This window comes from Perca flavescens, chromosome 11 (genome assembly GCF_004354835.1).
Source record: "Perca flavescens isolate YP-PL-M2 chromosome 11, PFLA_1.0, whole genome shotgun sequence".
NCBI lineage: Eukaryota > Metazoa > Chordata > Actinopteri > Perciformes > Percidae > Perca > Perca flavescens.
The window spans coordinates 9,082,913-9,104,405 of record NC_041341.1 but is presented as its reverse complement, the minus strand read 5'-3'; the positions used below and the strand labels follow the sequence as shown (position 1 = coordinate 9,104,405).

At 41.8% G+C, this 21,493-nt stretch overlaps 1 protein-coding gene across 1 annotated transcript in view; it reads right to left on the bottom strand.

Moving 5' to 3' along the window:
* The window catches only part of dgkg (diacylglycerol kinase, gamma), a 115,965-nt gene continuing 94,472 nt past the window's right edge, over positions 1-21,493 (bottom strand). Inside the window, exons 21-25 of the mRNA XM_028591639.1 lie at positions 20,449-20,539; positions 17,785-17,986; positions 3,012-3,132; positions 1,727-1,787; positions 1-1,235 (exon numbers count right to left, since the gene is read on the bottom strand). Coding sequence (XP_028447440.1) covers positions 1,137-1,235; positions 1,727-1,787; positions 3,012-3,132; positions 17,785-17,986; positions 20,449-20,539 — 574 coding nt within the window. The 3' untranslated portion in view covers positions 1-1,136. The remainder of the gene's footprint in view (positions 1,236-1,726; positions 1,788-3,011; positions 3,133-17,784; positions 17,987-20,448; positions 20,540-21,493) is intronic.

Sequence of the window (21,493 nt, the reverse complement as noted above, 5' to 3'; positions counted from 1 at the left end):
CCCGGTCTCGGGAGACAACACAGGGGTCGTAAACGTCAAACAAACTCTAGGGGCGCAGGCTGTGCACCAAAATATAACAAACCACATTCCAGCCAATCAACAACTCATGCTACTCAATCAACTCTGCTCACTGGAATCGCGCTACGCCATGCAGGAACTCATAGTGCACCTTTAAACAACCACAGAGGACCAATGAGTTTCTTGAGAACGCAACTACAATGTCTCCAATCTTTACTTTCAATCTCGGTTTGATTTCTAAAGCAATAACTTGAGAACAAATGGACAGGAACTTCCTCTGCCTGAAGTCTATCGCCAGATCTTCCACACAGTCTATAAATATGGTTTAGAGGATCCCTGCATGTTTCAACCCATCCCAGGCCACTGTTACGCCCCCGCTGCCATTGACCCACAAACAAAATAAGTCAATAATGGATGAGGCTTTTCCTATTTTCTCTGCCCGGCTGTGCCGTGCTGTCAGTCTGTGGGGAGGCCCCGGAGCGAGCGCTCTTACAAGCAACCGCTCTTTCATTATTCATACAGGTGTTTTAACGAAGAGGTGGATGCTTCTCTATTTACTCACCGGTCTTGTAAACAACCACGGTTACTGCTACACCGCTCTCACTCCTTCTCTTTCTCGCCGTAGTGTGTCGGAGCTCTTTCTTTCTCATCACACAACCTGCTTTCTTTAACCCCTACGTCCCCTCTCACTATCACTTTCTGTACTTCATTTGAGGGCTGTGGTGGAATCCCAGCCGCCAGAGTTGTGTTTAGCGGGCAGTGTAGTACTGGTATGAGTTTTCTTTGGGGCTGAGAGACTAAACTAAATCCATGGCTGGGACGGAGTTTTGGGGAAAATAACTAGAGGATGATGGTTACACAGGAAAAGGTCGGTGCTGTATACTGAGAGTCATTTCTTTTCAGGTGCCATCACTGTAGTTGCTCTGGGAATGAATTGTCTGTAGGCATCCTGACCTCAGGAATGTTCCACACTGTGATCCTGTTGATGAACGTCCCACTTTCATTCTCCAACCAGGGAACAGTGTACCAGTCGTCTGATGGAGCTGCCTATACAGTGGGTGGCGTGTGTGTGCGTGTGTGTGTGTCTGTGTGTGTGTCTGTGTGTGCGTGTGTGTATCCTAGTCGCGGCTCCGGTTGCGTTTCTTGAAGAAAAAGAACGGCGTCTTCTGAGGCGGGCCCAGTAAAATGGGGACCTGGTTCATGTGTGTGATCCTGATCTGTAAGATTCCGATAGAGAAGAACATGACAATGGTACAATGTTTGTACAGGAAGCGGTTCTCAATATCTTTTTTCTTTTTTACAAATTCACAAGGTTGACAGTCATCACTTCCTTGCTCTTCACAACAGACCTTTTATAAAATCAGTCACTGCAGCCTTGCAAATAACCTCCATAACACAACAAAAAGCTTTCTATCTTCTATCAAGGTCCACTATGACAATATAAAAAGAGGTTGAAATGCCATGAGGATGAACAGATAATAATGGATTTCCCTCTTTTTTTTAATGAAGAAATAGTTGGACTGTGGTTTTTGATGGCATGTTGTTGTTTGAGGTCGAGGCTGGGGGCGCGCAGAGGAGGAAGAGCAAGAAAATTAACCCTTACAGAATAAAAGCCGAGTAACATACTGACTTTATGAATATAATAACATGCAGAAAATCCCAATCTTAAAACAAGTTTTCAGTGATTCTGATTTACTGTAACTCTCACCGTGCAGGGGGGCTGCATCCAGGGCTCGCCATCGATCTGCATGGGCAGCCGCCGGGACGTCCTGTGAAGAGAGACCAGAAGGACGAGCAAGAGAGGTGGGGGGGAGGGCAGAGAGAGAGAGAGATAGAGAGAGAGAGAGAGAGAGAGAGAGAGAGGGAGGACAGGGTGGGGGTTTGAGGTTGTGAAGGTCAGATCACACACACACACCTTTGAGGCACGAGAGGCCTGTTCACACTGCCCCAGGACAGGGTCAAACACTGCACCCTTTGTTCCCATGAGACCCATTCCCAGACAGGCCCCCAGTCTATAAACTCCCAGACCCACTGTATATGTACACACACACACACACACACACACACATGCATATGCACACACTCAAAGTTGGTTTAAGACTTTCATGCATGCCTCTCCGGCTAGAGAAACACAGTATGGGAGAATGACTGTGATGAATGCTCTTTTAATTCGGGTCTAGGAAAATATTGGGGGCAGTTCGCAGAACAAGTTAGAGAACGACTTCTAAATGTCACTTCTTTGGTGAAACTGGCTCACTGTAGATGTAAACTGGGCTGAGTCTGAAACAAATGCACTTTCTTTGAATGAAAAGAAATGGGTCAGATCTAAAAAGAAACCACAGTTGGATTTGATTGAATTACATTGAATCTGAAACCAGTATCGAATAAGCTTATTGAATCCGATCCATTCTATTTGCTTATCGTATTTATTTAGGTCAGCTTTCATTTGTAATTAGAGTTATAGTAAATAAAAAGTAAGCTTTGAGTTTAAAAATAATTTGAACCCATGCATTCAAATCGTTCATCATTCCAAAGTACAGACAACATTAGCTAAAGACGAGGCACATTCGACCTGATTGCTTTTTACTAAAACACAAGAGAGAGGACGGATAAGAGTCATTAGCATCCTAGAACAAAATCCAAACTCTACACAAAGACAGATCTATTTCTAATACTGTGACTGCGACTGCAACTCAGTCCTCGGCTCCAACGGCTCACGCATATATGAAATATATAGTTTTTTAGGTGCGTTATTCTTTGGATGCTGCAGGGATTTTGGCCTTCAAATGCACAAACACTCAAAAGGGAATGCATTTTTGATCACACATGTGAGATTGATGTATTTTGTGCAGAAAGTACAGCTTCCAGTTGGTTGACCAAAAAGAAGATAAAGGGAAGGGAGGGTTGATGACACGAGGCAGATACCGGGAAGGATGGAGATCAGGAGGTGACGAGGACGGATTAAATGTAGCTGAGAGGCAGCAGGTTCTGACCTGATGGTCACGTTGGTACACTGAGCCAGTCTACGCCCGGCACTCTTCAGTCCAGTGTAGATCTGTCCCATCTCTATCGCCCCTTCCAGGCCAACCACCTCCAACAGCTGGTCACTGAAGTCTGGAACAGAGAGAGATTAGAGAGAGAGAGTGTGTTAGAGAGAGACAGTGAAACAGAGATATATTATGACAAGTTATAGGTACGATGCTTGACCAAACTGAAAAATAGAGTTACAGGAAAAGGTCAATATTTGCACTGTAAAGCACATTTTTCACAAATGTATTTCCCTCATCTGATTCACTTTTTTGATTCACCATGACAGTGCAAAATTCTGACTAGCTGCTATTTACACATCCAGCAGTTACACAGCAGCATGATCATTCATTTGGAGTTGTGTTTGTGTCCACCTGATAAATGTGTTCCAATTCTCTCTCTCTCGGCTCTGTTTTTGGTTTCCACCAACTCCTGAGGGAAATTTCTGTCTCTTTAGCTGCTAAATGCTCCACTGTGTTCACCAGCTAGTCTCTAGTCTGGATCAACGGAAATACATTCCGGATGTCAGGCTTTGCCCTTCACCTTCCGCTCTCTGTGTGTTCTCAAAATCCTTTCGCTTTGGGAAACAACAACAAACTCCAAGCTAGCAAGCTGCACTCGTGCAACAAGGTGGACCTGCTGCTTGGTTCTTTTAGGGAATGATTGTAAAGATTTACAAAGAATATGTTTCCGGTCATTACTATCAAACTGGGACGTTTTGGGACCGATTGGTGGGATTGCTGTGGACGAAACACATCCGGCGATAACACTGGTAAGAGCAAATGATGTTCGTGCAAATGTTAGACCAAAACAAGTTCCTTGCCGAGACTATTTTGCAGAGCCACCGTCTTTGCTTCCAGAGCTTAGCGCCGCTCAAGACGATTGTGACTGGTTGAAAGAAATGCAAACAACCCAGAGCTAAGGTGTTCCCTTAAACGCCAAAAAAGTGCCTGTAGCTAGCTAAAAACATGAGGATTATTCTATCGAACTATGTCTACCAGTGAGGACAAGTTAGCTGTTAGTAAGCTACTGTTAGCTTTGTGTTAGCAAGCTAAGGCACTTTCAAACATAATACTATAGCTTTCTGATTTAGCCACATTCCACTATAACACAAGTTGCATACTGTGTAAATGCAGCTTGTTCACCAAAACGTTACAAGACATCTTGATTTCACCCATGCTCCACTCAAACTTTAGCCATCTTGCCAACAAGAGCCAGGCAGCCTTTTTGTCTCTGTGAGCACACTATCATACTATCTTACTTACCACTCGGCTAAGTGGCAGTATTAGGGGCTGGTACATGTACATGTGTTGAAGGGGAGTGCAAGGACAGGGTGGTGTCCGGCTGATTGTGGTGGGACAGATTCTAAATAATGAGCTAAAACTCAAACTATAAAGCTCTGTAAAGCCGCGTGGAGCTACAGATTCAGTTGATAATTCAATGATGTTTACTGTTATTCTGTGTCAAAGCGTTTAATAGTTGCGTAATTGTAAAAAGGGAATTTCCCCTTTGTGTTCTCTCTTTCTTTGGAAAGTGTGATGCCTAATATTCAATATTTACCAACATGATCTCAAAGGTCAGTGATGATGTCATTTAACATTTCTCGTTCAAAAAAAGATTAGCTCATAAAAAACCTAATATGATTGAGAGTGTTTGTAAGGCCCTAGCAACTTCACAGATTTTACAAATGAATTATTAGAGAGAAATCTGAGAAATGTTTCGTCTTCACAGCCAGGGTGATAATTTGTGAGGTGCTACAGCAGAATCAAATCTCATACAACTGTGTTTGTGGCAACTCATCTACAATAATTAACTGTGGTCGCGCCCGAACATAGTAACAGGAACAAAGCTGGAGGAGCTGACCAAAGATTTTCATTTTGATAGTCATTCTTGGTTTTTTAATTCTTTTACTTTCAGTAACAGTAACTATTAATACTATAATTAGTTTGTATTTGTTGAGTTGGTTTTATGAGTGTATTTATTACAAGATCTTCTCTTTTTATTTGGACAATATGGTCTGGTGGTGCCACACAGAAAAATAGACCCGGAGTTGAGTCCAACCTCTGCCTCTGTAACCCAGTCTCCATGGTTAATCATGCAGGTTAGTGTGGTACTCTGAGAGATGAATAATTTGATCCAGTCAGGCAGGCTGGTGCTAGCTGAACACCTAAACCTAAATATTCCAGTCCTTTCTCATGCATGCAAAAAGCACTGGATTTCCACTGATTGCCTCTCTAAATCATACATCTTGAAAAGTCAAAGAATGACTTCTGAAAGTTCTACATTTAAGCTCTCCAAATTGTGACAATTGTTTTTTTTTAAATTACATGTTTCTAATGTTAATGCCATACAGAAAATGTCAAGCATAAGAGTCTCTAGAAGGCTCTAGCAGAGTTTGCTTCAGAGCAAGAGGAGAAAAGAAAGAGAGTTTGTAAGAGGCACTCAGGGGAACCGGTCAAACCGTTACCTGAGGGTCTCAATCCTCCATCTAGCCCAGACAAGGTCCGACTGTCTGTCCGTCTGTCTGTCTGTTACAGTGTAAACAACGTTAATAATTCCCCAATGTCGCTCAGCCTGTTGGCTTTGTTACCAACCACAAAAAGGAAACGGTAGCATATGTTTTGCCCTGCTCTGGAGAGGAAATGTGTTCTGCAAAAAGCCTGGCGCAACAGAGTTGAGGACAATACTGAGTCATGACTTTTCCCACCTGAAAAAGGTATGTAAACATTGTGACACAAGTACAGAGTGAGCTACAGAGACCATGTAATGGTTGGCAACACATTCCGTGTTGTTTCCAATCTTATATCATTAAAAAAAACTATCTGTAAATTAATTTAGAAAACTGGGTGTTCATCTCTTCGTCAGTTATTCTCACTGTGGTCAAAATGTGTACAGCAGCTGGGTAATGTAAGTTTTAACATGTTGAGGATATGCAGTTTCTTCACATGTATAAAGGCACGAGTGTGGACCTGCATGTGTGGCATTTAGAAAGTGCTGCCATTTCGTGCCTAGCATCAAAGATGATCAAGGTTTATACAAGAATAAGGTTGCTGCTTCTGCTGAGTCACTGGCACTCTTGAATATTTCAGATGACAATTCAAAAATAAAATGTCAGAGCCGAGTAAGGAACAAACGTCTTAAAATCACTCGAAGGCTGTACTTCAGTTGCGTCAGTCCTCGTAAGAATTAAATGCTTGGGGCACACACGCAGAAGTGCTCGTGAGGGAAAAAACTACGACGTATTGTTTATTGCATGAGAATGTACATTATAAAGCTCTTTTTGATATTAATGTGGTGATGTAACTGATTTATACTTACAGAGGCTGGTTACATTAACTCTAACTCTGATTTTATACTTTACTTTGTACGTTTGTAGGGGTGATTGAATTGAAAAGTACAGTTGTGGTGCGAAAATGTAAAAACAATTCCTTTACAGTTGCTACAGAATTGTTGTTTGTATTTCTAGAACATTAATAGTAGATATTGTGGGCAACATTTACGACGTAAAGATTAAAGATCTATATGCTGTTTCACAGCTTGTTCCTCACTACCACAAATACAATTTTGAATACTGAATAATTGATTCAACAAAATACTGGAAATGAAAATGCCAGCCTGTGTACGTTTTTAACTGTAGCCTTTAAATCTGCAATAACAGATTGTTTTGGGGCACTTTTTGCAGGCATTGTATTACCTTTTAAGTTGTTATGACAGACTTTATAGACTTTATACAGGGCTGTATAATCAAGAACACCTTTATTGAGTCCAAGACCAGGACTAGTCGAAACCAAGTCAAGACCGAGTTAAAAGAGGTTCAAGTCCAAGTCAAGACCGAGTCCAAAGAGTTTGAGTCCAAGTCAAGACCGAGTCCAAATGAGAGACACTCAAGACCGAGACGGAAAAAAGAATCCTCTTTAATCCTTTAATCCTCACTTACCTGTTTATAATTTATGCAATGTGAGAGACAGTGTAGCATATAGTGCCGAACTTGGTCGAGACCAGCTAGAATATTTGACGAGCACAATGGCCCAGTCCGTGTGCAACTGCCAACAAGCCCAAGACTTGTCCGAGACAATAGAAAAACGTTGGACTTGAGTACTACAGAACTGATTCAAGGATACTGAATCTTTTATTTATTTACACAAAAAGGCTACAAAACACTGGAATCAGACTGGCTAGTAGTCCTTACCTAGGTACTGTCAGGGCACGCCCTCATACTCTGCTTCTGACTGGCTAGTAGTCCTTACCTAGGTACTGTCAGGACACACCCTCATCCTCTGCTTCTGACTGGCTAGTAGTCCTTACCTAGCTACTGTCAGGGCACGCCCTCATACTCTGCTTCTGACTGGCTAGTAGTCCTTACCTAGGTACTGTCAGGACACACCCTCATACTCTGCTTCTGACTGGCTAGTAGTCCTTACCTAGGTACTGTCAGGACACACCCTCATACTCTGCTTCTGACTGGCTAGTAGTCCTTACCTAGGTACTGTCAGGACACGCCCTCATACTCTGCTTCTGACTGGCTAGTAGTCCTTACCTAGGTACTGTCAGGACACGCCCTCATACTTTGCAACTGTCTAGCTAGCTGTCCTTACCTAGGTACTGAGCATGTGCGACTCCCAACAAAGATGGACCAGAAGTGCGATGCCTCACTCTGTAGCTAAAACAGAGAGCTCAACACACAGGGTGAAAAGAGGAGCTGTAGCAATGTGCAGTACAACTAAAATATGGTGTTTTTTTCAAATTAAACCACATAAACCTAATCTGATATAACCTCTAAATACAATTATGAACCTTAAAATGAGCATAATATGAGCACTTTATAATATGAATAAAATGCAATCCTCTACTTGTAGAATGAACTCCTCCCAGTTTTATAAAACCCCCAAATTCCCAGAAAAAATACTCAGGAAATGATCCGAGTGTCCTAAATGGCATCTGTCCTGATCACATGTCAGTTATCCTGCGTCAAATACAGAAACTATGGCTCATCTCTAGACTGCATGCTACAGCACAGACACATGGCTACCACATGAATCCCTCCGTCTCTGCAGAGTTTTCCAGGAAATAATTCTAATAGGATTGGGCATCCATTAAGAAGAAAATGGACAGTTGGAGACTGTAAGGGATCAAGAAGAGTAGTGACACAATGGCTACACATGACAGATAGGAATTAAAAAGGAAGGCTGGATGTAAATATGGACGCAGTCTGTCTTTTTATGATGTTAAAAAAACAGGAAGTGTGTAAAGCTGTAACACAGTCTTATACAGCAAGACAGAAGAGGTATAAACTGGCCTATTTTAGGATTTAAAACAGTACTATTAATATATCCTTTTCCTGTTGTACTATATATTAAATATATAAATCCCCCTCCTTCGCACGCCCACCTATATACACCTCTACTTCCTCCAAAAACCAAAAATGGGCATGCCATCCTGCCCGTGTCGCAGTGTGAGAGCCTGATGGCAGACTGTGCCAGTTCTCACCTCACTGATGATTCCCACCTCATCAGATCTCTGCGCTTTTGACTCTCAGGCAACCAGCACTGTTACTTCCCAGTGAGGTAGAGCTAAAGATAGAACAGAACAGCCTCTTACATAACGCAGCCACGGTGCATTCTGGGATGGGATGGCATTGCTTTGCCAAGCAGCGGGCAGCGAAAATCGTCACTGCTGTGCTGCACTATTTTCTCTGCTGTGCAGGCATTCTCATGGTATTTCAAAAATTCATCCATTACATAAAAAGAAAAATCACGCCTTATATAGTGACACCTCAGAATATTTCTGAATGCATTACTGCTGGATATTTTCTAACTGTTAAACTGATATTTAAATATTCAGAATTGCTTAATCAACTACAAGAGATATAAAATATAGGTTATTCATGACTAAAACCTTAAATATAAATATATAGAAGTATGAAACAAAAACTAGAAAGATGGAGATGACAATACAAATTAAAAGAGAAGGTTGGCTTTATTCTATATTTGAGTTGTTTTCAACGAATCAAATGAAAAGACCAAAATAAAAAAAAGTACTTTCACTTCCCTTTCTGTGTCTCTCAACCCATTTGTTCTGAAATAGAACTGCATTTTCGTTTGTTCTCCTTTGAGAAAAAAACAAAAAAGAAAACAAGGGTGAGAAATTTATATTTTATGGTTTCATGATAGCGCCCCCCTAGTTTTGCATTAATTTTACGGTGTAAGGCTGCATTTACACCAAATCAGTCGTAGCGTTTAGTGCAGAGTTGTGATGCAGTGTGGGAGTGTCTAAATGGCCCATTTGTGTCTCCATTGTGTTCCCCATGGTGCTAGTTTCCGGGTCCTATGAGTGATTATCTGTCCGCATTTACAAAAAAATAAGTACTTTTAATAACTAACCAGTATGTGAGACTGATTACGGTGGGTTTTTAAACTGGTGCACTAGGCCAAATTAAGTGACTACACATGAAACATAATGTTACACTCCATCGTGTTTTGTCTGATCACTGGTTACATAATTGGCCAGCGAAGTGCAGTGTCAGGTTTTTGCAGCAGGGCCACAGGTATGTTTGTTCATCTTGCATCCCCTCCCTAATCTGAAGTGCCCACATTCATCGTGATAAAGGAACATGTCACTCAACAACCACGCAGCTCTATGGCACGGAGGAATAAACTATATCTTTTTCTCTTTGGCCACACAGACAGCACTTGTTGCTGGCTTTTGGTTTTTCTGTAAGTTTTACATTTAATGATGAATTACTTATAACAACCTCTTCAATTTGAAATTGAGAGATAAATTAAAAAAAAATCCCCCAGAGCAATAGCTGCAGCTTTCATTGTGCATCGGCTTGAGTTGTTAGGCTATAATTATATCAGGCAAATTTGTGTATCCTTCCTCCGCCCACATGCCCTCCCTCGCCGACCGGCCTGTTATTGTCTCAGGGTGGCCAGAGTCATGGCAGATGGTCAAGAGGAACTGCAGCTCACCTCGCCTCCAACAACACCAACGGAGGTAAAGGTACGGGGGAGAGCACTTGGCCATTTGACAAAGAACACTGTGTTACTATGATACATTACACAAATCCACACACACACACACACACGTCTCTGAACAGTTTTGTTCAGAAACTAAATCGTCATGAGAATTTTCCAGATGGGAAAAAAACAATCATGAAGAACAGATTATAAAAAGAAGCTTTAAGAAATGTCATCTTTTCCGTTCCCATCTTGTTTGCAAGGCACTGGCCTCTTTAAAAGATCATTTGTCATTCATTATTTCATTTCATTATTCAATAACTTTGAGTAAATGTATGACTGGAAGGTCACCCACTCTCCCACCATCCGCTGAGAGCAACTCAGCAGCTTCATACAAAAACTATTTCCAGCCGCACAGACCGGTGGGCGTGAATCAAAGTAATTATAGGCGCTGTTTCTGTTGTGTGAGAAGAAAACAATATCTCTGGATGTGATCGGCCCAATATAGCCTCCTTCATGGTGTGTCACAGCTTGACTGCCAGCGGGGGGAGGGGGGTGGCTAGGGGTTTGTGGACATTGGGAAGCAGGAGGAGCGAGAGAAGGAAAGGTGAGGGGAGGGAGACTTTGGTTGTGTGATGGGTTGAAGAGGAGAGGGAGGAGAGAGTCTGACAAGCGAGGAAAGAAAACAAATGAGTCATGGAGGGGAGATGCAATGGGAACCTGGTCAGAACATAAACCTGAAATAGCAGGTTTCTAAAACACGGCAGCTGTCTACTGCCAGTGTTGAGCTACTTAACATGAACAATGCAATCAACTACTCATCAGTTACTGTACTTATTACACATCGGAAGAAGTAATCAGTAATCTCCAGTGAGAAACATGCTGTCTATACTAGGGATGCATTGAATCCAGATTTTTGGGGTTCGGCCGAATACCGAATCCACTGGTTAAGATTCTGCCGAATCCGAATACCGAATCCTATTCCCATCCTCAGTCCATTAACACAGTAAACGCATTAATGAAGTAATGACTGTCCTTCCTTTGCCGTATCTGAAGTTGCTGCATTTTGGCTGCTGTCTGTGGATTCCTTCATGCGCAACTCGTATTCTTTCGGATGTTTCATACTCAAACGTTTTAACTGCGGCGATGTTGTGTATAACAAATCAGCATTGCAAATTGAACATGTAGCTGGACATGAATGGCTTTCTTTTGACTGAAAGTACTGCCAAACAACACTTTTTCTGCACATGAGTTCCATTTTCACTTTCTCACAGCCTACTGCATTGAACGCTCCACCTACGTAAACACCTTCCCGTAATCATTACGTCGACCAGCGCATAGTGAAAGCGTAGGGTTCGGTTTGGTGGAAAACATATTCTAAGGTTCGGCAGAAACCCAACCCCGTCAAAAAGCCCAATATTCGGCTGTATCTGAAGTCGAATCCTGGATTCGGTGCATCCCTGGTCTATACTAATGTTCACACATGGCCTCTTTTTTAAAGCTGCCAGCATCTGTTTTACATTATAATCTTATGGAGTTAACCGTGTTTTCAAAAAAGTCCTGACCCTAACCCTATATAGCTATCTATTGCTCCGTATAGCACTCTTGGATACTGTAGCAGTAGCTGTTTTTATAGCAACAAAAGACGCTCTTGGCTGCTCTCATGCTGCCAGCTTCTTTTTTTTTTTTTTTTAACTGCAAAAGCGTCCAAGTCAACTTTTTCTTGTCAAAAAAGAACCCAAGTGGGATCATGGCCTAAGAGACACATACTGTACAGAGGACTGATAGAGAGAGCTGAGTCACATGGTGCAACAACAATCACCTGAAGCTCAATATCATCAAAACTAATGAGCTCACGGTGGACGACCAGAGGAACAGGATAGAACACAAAGCTGTAGCCAAGACAGTACAGAATGCTTCAAATATGGATGCTGCTGAAAGAAGCTATGAATTCTAAAATGTTGATTCTTCACACACATGTTCCACTGTACAGTCACCACAGCTTAAAGATGAGTGTCATCAATTCAGTATCCGACCAAATGTGCCCCCTTCTGTTCCTGAGTTATGTCGTTGAGTAATGGCCAGAAAATGGTTTCTTGCAGAACGTGACGTCACGGTGAAGTTGACCTTTGAGTATAAAATGTCATCATTCCAATATTTTATCCTCATGAAATTTTTGTCGTAATTACTCCTATTCTCGAGTTATGGCCAAAATATTTGTAATGTGAGGTCACAGTGACCTTTGACTACCAAAATCAATTAGCTGAGTCCAAGTGGACATTTATGCCAAATTTAAAGAATTTCCGGTTACACTTTATTTGAAGGTATCTACATAAGAGTGACATGACACTGTCATAAACATTAATGACATAACGCTTCTCTCATTAAGTATTATTCGGTTTTTGTTACATTACATGTCATTTAGATGACGCTTTTATCCAAAGAGACTTACAATTCTTATATACATATCAGAGGTCTCACACCTCTGGAGCAACTAGGGTCTTGCTCAGGGACACGTTGGTTGATGTATCACAGTGGGAATCGAACCCGGGTCTACCGCACCAAAGGCATGTGTCATATCCTCTGCACCATCACCACCCACGAGAAGTTAGGGTTAAGGTTAGGGTTCATGTGTCATGACAGTGTCATGTCACTCTTATGTAGATACCTTCAGGTAAAGAGTTACCAAATTTCCTCCAGGCGGTCCTGAGATATCACGTTCACAGGAACGGGATGGACAACTAGTAAACACGATGCCTCCAGCCACAGCTGCCGCCAAGACAGGCATTAAAACACAACATTGACTACTTTACAGTTACTGTACTTATCCCCGTAACACTCTTACCAGGAGATGATAGAGGGTTAACATAAGTTTCGATTCTGTGAATTCAGTGGACAGACTTGTGTAAGCTTGGCACAGGGACTGGAGATGTGGAGCTAGTCTTTTCAAGAACAACAAATGCAAGCCTTCCGGCAACGTCTTTTTTACGTGTTGTTTCTTCTTACCTGGCGAACTAGACACTGGTTAGCTACATGAGACATCAAAAAGGAAAGAAAGAAGAATTGTAACATGCTAGTGAGTACTAATGAGCAGCACAGTATACAGCACACTCACAGTTCCCACGTTTCAATCCCTGGACTACTGCTTGCTACAGCCACTTTATTTATGGGCATCCTTTCCAGCTCAATCCACAGCAGGAAGTTGAGGAAATCTGATCCAGGAGCAGGGAGGAAATAAACAGGGGAGGGGAGAGATGGCGCACAGATAAAAGTTGAGGAGGAGCAGGGTGATGGGATGGGCTGACACCGGGGGCCTTCGTACATGAATCCTGTTCCTGGCAGTAGCTCCAGTCATCGCTGCTCTGATTGTTATCCATCTTGATCCGGCTGACAAGAATGGACTTTTGACCCCCAACTTTTCTCAAAAATTCAGACAGAATTTGACTTTGTCTTTCCACAACAGCACTTTTGGAAAGTCTTTTTTCTTTGTTCCATTTGCTGTGCGTAATGTACACCTTGACGTCAGAACAGGAGGCACGCAGTGTTTTTGAGTACAAATGTTTGTTCAAAAATCACATATGTTAAGAGTCCAGCTGTGATTTCTCTCTCGCCTAAATTGCTTCCTTGCTAAAAGTTGAAATAAAAAACATTTTGCTTAAAATATCTGTGAGAGAAAACAAGCTAATTGACAAGAGTGATGTCAGCGGTGGGCATTATAATGAAGTGAAACTAAACAAACTTGAATGAGCTTGGTGTAATTGTTTTAGGGCTGTCCCGGATACCATTTTTGGGTCTTTGAAGCTTCAGTGAGAATTACATTCAACTGAGATTATTGTCTGTTTGACGTGATGGTGGGGGGACCGTGGGGGGATAATGACCCAAAATGACACTGTTGTGTCTCCCGTCATTCGCCGAACTTTTGCCAGTGGGTGAGTGAGGAGGAGCTACTCGTGCTTCTCTTCTCTTTAATCAGAACACTCGCTTAACGAAGCAGAGCCTCAATGTTTTTGGAACTTAACCACGAAATGCGAGCAGGCAAGAACGCTTTCACAGCAGCTCTCTCTTTCAGTTAAAGACTAAACCGGGTAATGCTGTAGATGCGATGTCTGTATTACAATGATACATTACTATAGGCTGTCTCTGTGTGTCTGTCTCCGTTGTCTGTGCAGAACAAAAACCAGAGCAGATACACAGTGACTCAGAGAACTGAAGTTTCATCACTGAGGTCAGAAGTGCCCAAGGCGTCTTTCAGTCACTCTGGGTAACCCTGGCTGATTGCATTAACTGAGGCAAATGGATTTAAAAGCTTTAGTTTATTGCGCCAGAGAAAGCAACTGCCATAAACAATTAGTTGTATGATAAACATGCCGGCACGCATACACACTGACAAAGGCATGCTAGCGCACATACACACTATACGGCACACAGACACCAAGGCACATAAATGCATACCTCTCTGAAACTGGAGCGCTCATCTCTGAGTCCGGTTTCCAAATAGCAATAGCTGGAAAAGCTAATTGAATAAAGGTTCAAACCTGAGGGACAACGCCGAAGCACAAAGATTCCATCACATATGTCCCAACATGCACGATGTGAGTGAATTTACACAAATATTAACATTATTTAAGATAATTTATTGGGCATTTTAGGCCTTTATTTGTATAGGACATGAAAGGCGAGAGAGAGAGAGGGGGAATGACATGCAGCAAAGGGCTGCAGGTTGGAGTCGAACCTGCGGCCGCTACATCAAGGAGTAAACCTCTATATATGGACACCTGCTCTACCAGGTGAGCTACCCAGGCACCCAGAAATATTTACATTTCAGACTAAAACTGTCCCTGAATGGTGAAGCTAGTGGTCCGCAAATTTTGTGTGTGTGTGCAAAGTAAAAAAAAATAAAAAATGGTTTAACTCATATTAGTCTCATATTAATTTGAACCAACGGAAGTTGGGAAACGGAACCGGGAAACAACAACAAACTTAGAGCGAGCAAGTTACAGAAAAATTTGGACCGGGCAACAAGGCAGGCCTGCTTGGTTCTTTCGAGGAATGATTCTAAAATTTTATGATATATGTTTACGGTATTTTCTCTCTAATTGGAACGTTTTGGGACAGATTGGTGGGATTGCTGTGGATGAAGTACACACGGCGGCGATACACTGGTAAGAGCCAATGAGGTTTAACCATGTATTCAGCTCATTTAAATAACTCACGTTACTGTATAGTGTGAACAGTTCACTTTAGTTAATATTGTATGTATTTAGTATAGAATGTATTTGTGGTGTAGCCAGAACTTAAACCACAGCACTGCTATAGAGCCCTCAAAGCTCAGATTTTATCCAAGAGCCATCACTAAAGTGAACAAAATCAAACATTTCCCCACCTTGGTGTCATGAAATAGATGTGCAATAATACAACCTGTGCAATGCTGTTCCCATGCTTTTATAATGCTTGTTCATCTTGTTCAATACCTATTTTGTCCAACAAACAGTCCAAACCCCCAAATCATTAAATGATTTTTTTTTTATACACTATCAGGACCATAATACAGTCTGTTTTATGGTATTGTACAGTATCTGTAGTATCATGGGTTAAGTGCCCAAGACAAATTTCCCACGATGTGGGACAATAAAGTTAATCTTGAACCTTGATGTAAAACAAACAGGAGCACATTGGAAAAGCCTAAAGTAGATAATGATTATGATTATGTAATGATTTTTATTTCCCCCCCAATAATCGATTGAGTAATCTTTTTATATACGCATTGTAATACAACTCCAGCACAAACTAACATCAATCAACTCCTTTCTGACATAATTAAAATGTGGTACAGGGCTATTAGGTTGTATTACAGTGTACAGAGGTTTATGTTTTTATTCTAGTCAGTATGTGTAATAAGATAATGAAAATCCCTTCAAGTGAGGACAGTTTATCATCAACACTTCTTTAAGAGGCTACTTTGGGATTACGGCTCGGATTTAGGTCAAGAGTTGATACTGAAGATTGAAGATTTACAACACAAATGGAGCTGATGGATGCAAAAGCTCTTAGACGTACACTTATACAAACTTGTGTTTCTGCTTGTGTGTGCCCACGGCAGCGTATAGATGTCTGCTCTGTGTTTTGTGGGTGAAAACACTTCTGCATGTGGACTCAACGGTGCTTTGGACTGAAGTGAGATAGGACAGGGTGGTGGGGTCAACAGCTAATGTCTTAATGGTGGAGGCACTGGTTATGGGAACCGTAGTCTCGCTTTGCCAGTCCAGCCATACGTCCACACAGCATTCCGGGATGGGAGAAAAACGTGCTCTGGTTTATTGGCATTTCTTTAAACCAATCACAATCGCCATGGGCGGCGCTAAGCTCCGCACGGAGCTGCTGTTAAATAGTTGCGCGAGAGAAAACTCAGATTGGACAGATAGCTGTCTCAATTTACCCTGCAGAGATGTGAGGAGCAGTTAACCATAGTCCTCATAAATTGATCGGAGTTTAGAATTCCAACAGAAAAAAAGCGGAAGACATCCGGCTGGAAAGAATGAAATCCGGCAGGATTTCTGGAGACAACGGAGCAATCCCGGGAGTGGAACATCATGGATATAGACCAGAGGAAGTGTATCTACTGTACTGTGTTGTATGTATGTTATCAAAGGATGCTATGTTCTAAAGGGGCACTACGGTAATTTAGTGGTTAGCATGTCTGTCGCTCAACAGCAAGTAGGAAGTGCTTAGTACCGGTTCGATCCCCCGTTCTGTATGTACATGTTCTCTTTGTCTTTGCGTGGGTTTCCTCCCACCACCAAAAACACTGGCAAAAAGACTGGAGATGGTTTAAATGCCGATGAGGATAAACAATAATTGTAATTCTTTTCCTCAAAATGCAGTATTAAGTGCAAAGACCGATCACCTACGAAGAGGTAAAGTCCGTCAACTTACAGACACACACAAAACTGAAAGTGACTGATATGAGTCACCCCTGTTCCTTCTATAGATTTTCTCACTGTATTCCTTTTCTCCTGTCTTTTGCTCTTCATGTCCTCCAGCCTTTACTTTAGTACAGCCCTGAGATCTCCATGGAAACAAGGTTCAGTTCAGTCAGCAGAGATGTAGAGACAAAGTTAAGTGAAAGAGACAGAAGTGGGATGAATTGACTAAACCTTGGCAAAAGCATAGAGTGGGTTGTTTTTCTAAGACAGTTGGGTTTACGAAAAGAAGAACAGGACAGTTGGGTTTAGGAAAAGAAGAACGGGACAGTTGGGTTTACAAAAAGAAGAATGGGACAGTTGGGTTTACGAAAAGAAGAACGGGACAGTTGGGTTTACGAAAAGAAGAACGGGACAGTTGGGTTTACGAAAAGAAGAATGGGACAGTTGGGTTTACAAAAAGAAGAATGGGACAGTTGGGTTTACGAAAAGAAGAATGGGACAGTTGGGTTTACGAAAAGAAGAACGGGACAGTTGGGTTTACGAAAAGAAGAACGGGACAGTTGGGTTTACGAAAAGAAGAACGGGACAGTTGGGTTTACGAAAAGAAGAACGGGACAGTTGGTTTTACGAAAAGAAGAACGGGACAGTTGGGTTTACGAAAAGAAGAACGGGACAGTTGGGTTTACGAAAAGAAGAATGGGACAGTTGGGTTTACGAAAAGAAGAACGGGACAGTTGGTTTTACGAAAAGAAGAATGGGACAGTTGGTTTTACGAAAAGAAGAATGGGACAGTTGGGTTTAGGAAACGTGACACACGGGACATGATCCGATACGATAAACATTCATCCGCTTTGACTTACCTTGCATGCAAAATTTGAGCTCTTTAGCGTCAGTGACAGTGCTGGCTGGCATCCTTTCAGGAACCTTCTTGCTCATGCGGTTGTAGTTCCTCCTCTTCTTCGTCTCGCCCCACAGATTGGAGCCGCCGTGCATGCTGGGAATGTTGAGCACAGCGATGCCCTCTAAGGAAGTGTTGCTGAGGTCCATGATGATCCCATCGCACTGGGAGGGGGGGGGGGGTTAATTGAGGAGACCAAAAAGAAAGAAAGAAAACAGACAAAAGAAAGAATGATTATGAAGAAACATTTCTGCAACTAACGATTATTTGCATTGTTGATTAATCTGTTGAATATTGTCTTGATTATTTGATTAGTTGTTTGGTCTATAAAATGTCAGAAAATGGTGAAAAATGTCGCTCAGTGTTTCCCAAAGCCCAAGATGACGTCCTCAAATGTATTGTTTTGTCCACAACTCAAAGATATTCAGTTCTACTGTACATATATTGTATAAAATTAAGTTGCATGTTAAACCAGGCTGGATGGATGAAAATGAATGGATATTAATATATTATTTATACATCATGTTTTAATGTTAAATGTTAAATGTTAAATATGATTCTAAACTGTACGGCTACAATAGTGGCTAGTTTACCTATAGTAAGCTTATCTTCAATCTATACATTTATTCATTTTATGTTTTACAAATAGGCCACTTTATATTTGCTATAATATGCTGGATTCATATTATTGTATATTTTCAGATATTTGAATTTTTGAAAAAAGAAACTTTCAAGAAATAATGAATTTGGCAGCCCCCTTGCACTACCTCTGAGGCCTCAAGGGGTCACAGACCCCCCTGTTGAAGATCTCTGCTCTAAGTGATGGGACTGCTGAACGTACACATGCAGAGGAGCGCAATCGTTGGGCCAGGGTGTAGGGTTTGACAATGGCTTGGGGTTAGGAAGGAGCAGGTCCTTTCAAAAAAATCGGAACTCTCTCTTTAAGGTCATAGTAATACAAGCCCCACAGTTAATGCAGCTGCTTTAAAAACTATCAAGACAACAACTGCACTTTCTCTATCCATTTCTGCCTCTGATTACGCTCACCAGGTGTTTATTTTCTACACACTGTGGTTTAGCACCTCTCACGGTGCCTTCCAAAGGTTTCCTGCCACTTTACATCACCTTAGCACCCTTATGATTTGCAACCTGCCTAAACAGTTGTCCCCTAGTTTTTTATTAGACATGATGTCACACTACATGGAAATGACATGTTTACCACTCAGAAGGGCTGAGTGGTAAACACGTCAGCGTCCCTTAACGCACACACAACACAAGCTGTTTTGCAGTCAGCTGCACAGAGAGATTGAGAAAAAATTCAGGCAAAATCTTTCATTGCCTTAGAGAGAAACAAGGTGACACTTATAAGAACTGTATTACTCATAAAGTACAAGGTTTTCTGAGTAAGATGCAATACAATCCATATCCAATTTCTTTTTGGAAAACTGCCACAGAAACATATCACATCATACAATGACAAATATCAGAAATACTAACTACATACAAACATACTTGGATTAAACAATAACTTCAATCAATCACACTAGCATTACGTAAGAAAGTTAACTTATGTAGCCTACGTAGTTTAAAGCTTTAGCGCGTAACTTTTTGATATTAAAGACCATCTCTACCAACTCTCTCTCTCTCTGGATTTCTCAGTATGACTATGTTCAGAAGACGGTGTCGTCCGGTGACTTTCCCACGCAGAAACTCAAGTGAAGGTAATTACCTCTTCTGAAGAGCCCATCGTGTTTTTTTTTATCCTCCGTGTCCTCCTTGGCTACTAACATCTGCGTGGAGGAGGGGTGGGGGCGCGTGCGCAATCACGGAAGGCTTGTATCATGTGGACACGCCGACAGTGTTGTTGTCATTACTTAGAATTCCTCATTGGGACAACAGAAACTACGCACTGTACAATGTTGACACACACTGGACACAAACTCGTCTCCCAGGTGAAAGTCCTGTTTGTTTGACCAATCCAAGAGTCCAATATTGACACAGATGGGTGATCCAGTTTACAAATCGATGATAACGGCCTACTGACAACTAGGAGCCAGAGTAGGGCCATACCGCCTCATATCGGTAGTGATATAACAACCGATTCAATCGGCTGATACCATTCAAAGCGGGTGACTAATGAAATCTTGAATATTGTTGTCTGACAATAAATATATAAAAATAATAAAAGATTCCAAAGATGGTCAAATTGGATTTTTTGAATCAATTAAACACATGAAGAGTGTTGGGCATGAACCCTTTGAGATGAAACGCTTGCTCAGTGAGTCTTGCTGTGCCTAAAGCATCCAGGTGACAGATTATGCAGCGCTGTATGACAGAATGAGGCAATCAGTGACTTTATGGAGCATTAATCTGATGGTGTGCTATGAATAGCCCATCTCATTAATATGAGAAAACTGCTTTGTTGTAAATCTCTGCAGCACATAAAAGAATAGCAGCATCTTAAAAGTCTTTCAGCAATAAGACAGAAAAGCTAACTTGTTGACATGTAGTGTTTTTTTTGTTTGTTGTTGCATCAAATATGGTATATTCTTGGGTATTTAAAGATATGTTGTCTCATTTCTGTCAGTAAAACAACCAATCACTTTTTGATCAGACTCTGACTCACCTCGACTTCTATGCATTCGTTAAGTTTCTTGCAGGTGGCAGATATGGTCTCAGTGGTGCCAAACTCAAAGTACCAGAGCTTGTTCTTCATTCTGATGAGCGAGAGGGGAAACAGAGAACAGATATGTTTTTTTTGACATTAGACAATATGCCCAAACCTAACTTGCACATGAGTACAGTGTTGTGAGCCTACAGCGGGATTTGTTTCGGGTGCAGTGGACACATATTGAAGCTATCTGGTGCCTCGAGTTGTGTCACATTTTGGATGTGACAGCTCAGGACAGCTAGCGGCTGTGTGACCACAGAGGCTCCATCGATGCACCCTAAAGCCTTAAAGTTTAGACACTGGCCCTGGCAGCATTGGTTTCTGGATACTGAAGCACAGAAAGTTAACGCCGCCATCTGTCAAAAAGGCGCCCTGCTGTCGTCCGCTCTTTCATCAAAACAATCCACAAAGTCGCATCAGAGTTGAAATGTCAACATTGCCTCTGGAGGAGACACAGGGTGGAACATTGTTGGTGTGCGATCACGGTAAATATTATTGTGATTCGCAACACTCAAAGCAACCCACAGGACTGAATGAGCAATGGTTGACTTCTGCCCTGCAGAGGATTTGTCAGAGGTGACCTGATTGATGGTGGCTCTGTTTATATCCTGATGTCATTTGTTGTACTTTTGGGACTGGACAGTGGCTGAACAACACGGTTTACAGTCAAGGTGAAACTTCTGAGTTTTTAACAGTGAGGGGTGGAGGGAGAAGCAAACAGCGAACCAGCTATCTGAAGAGAACTGAAGGTAACTGTGGAAATTCTGTCACGAAAAGGAGAAGAATCATTATCATATATCACAATAATTCACAATCAGCGGCCCTGCACTGTTGGTTTGTCTCTGTAAGTTGAGACTGAGTGAGCAAAGACACTGTTGAACCTGTGCCAAAAGTAATCATATGGATTTGTAATTCTTTAAAGACAGCACTGCCACCCTCTTCCCACCACACTTCACACCAACTCAATCTAAGGTTCAAAGTGTCAAAAATGAGTCTGCAT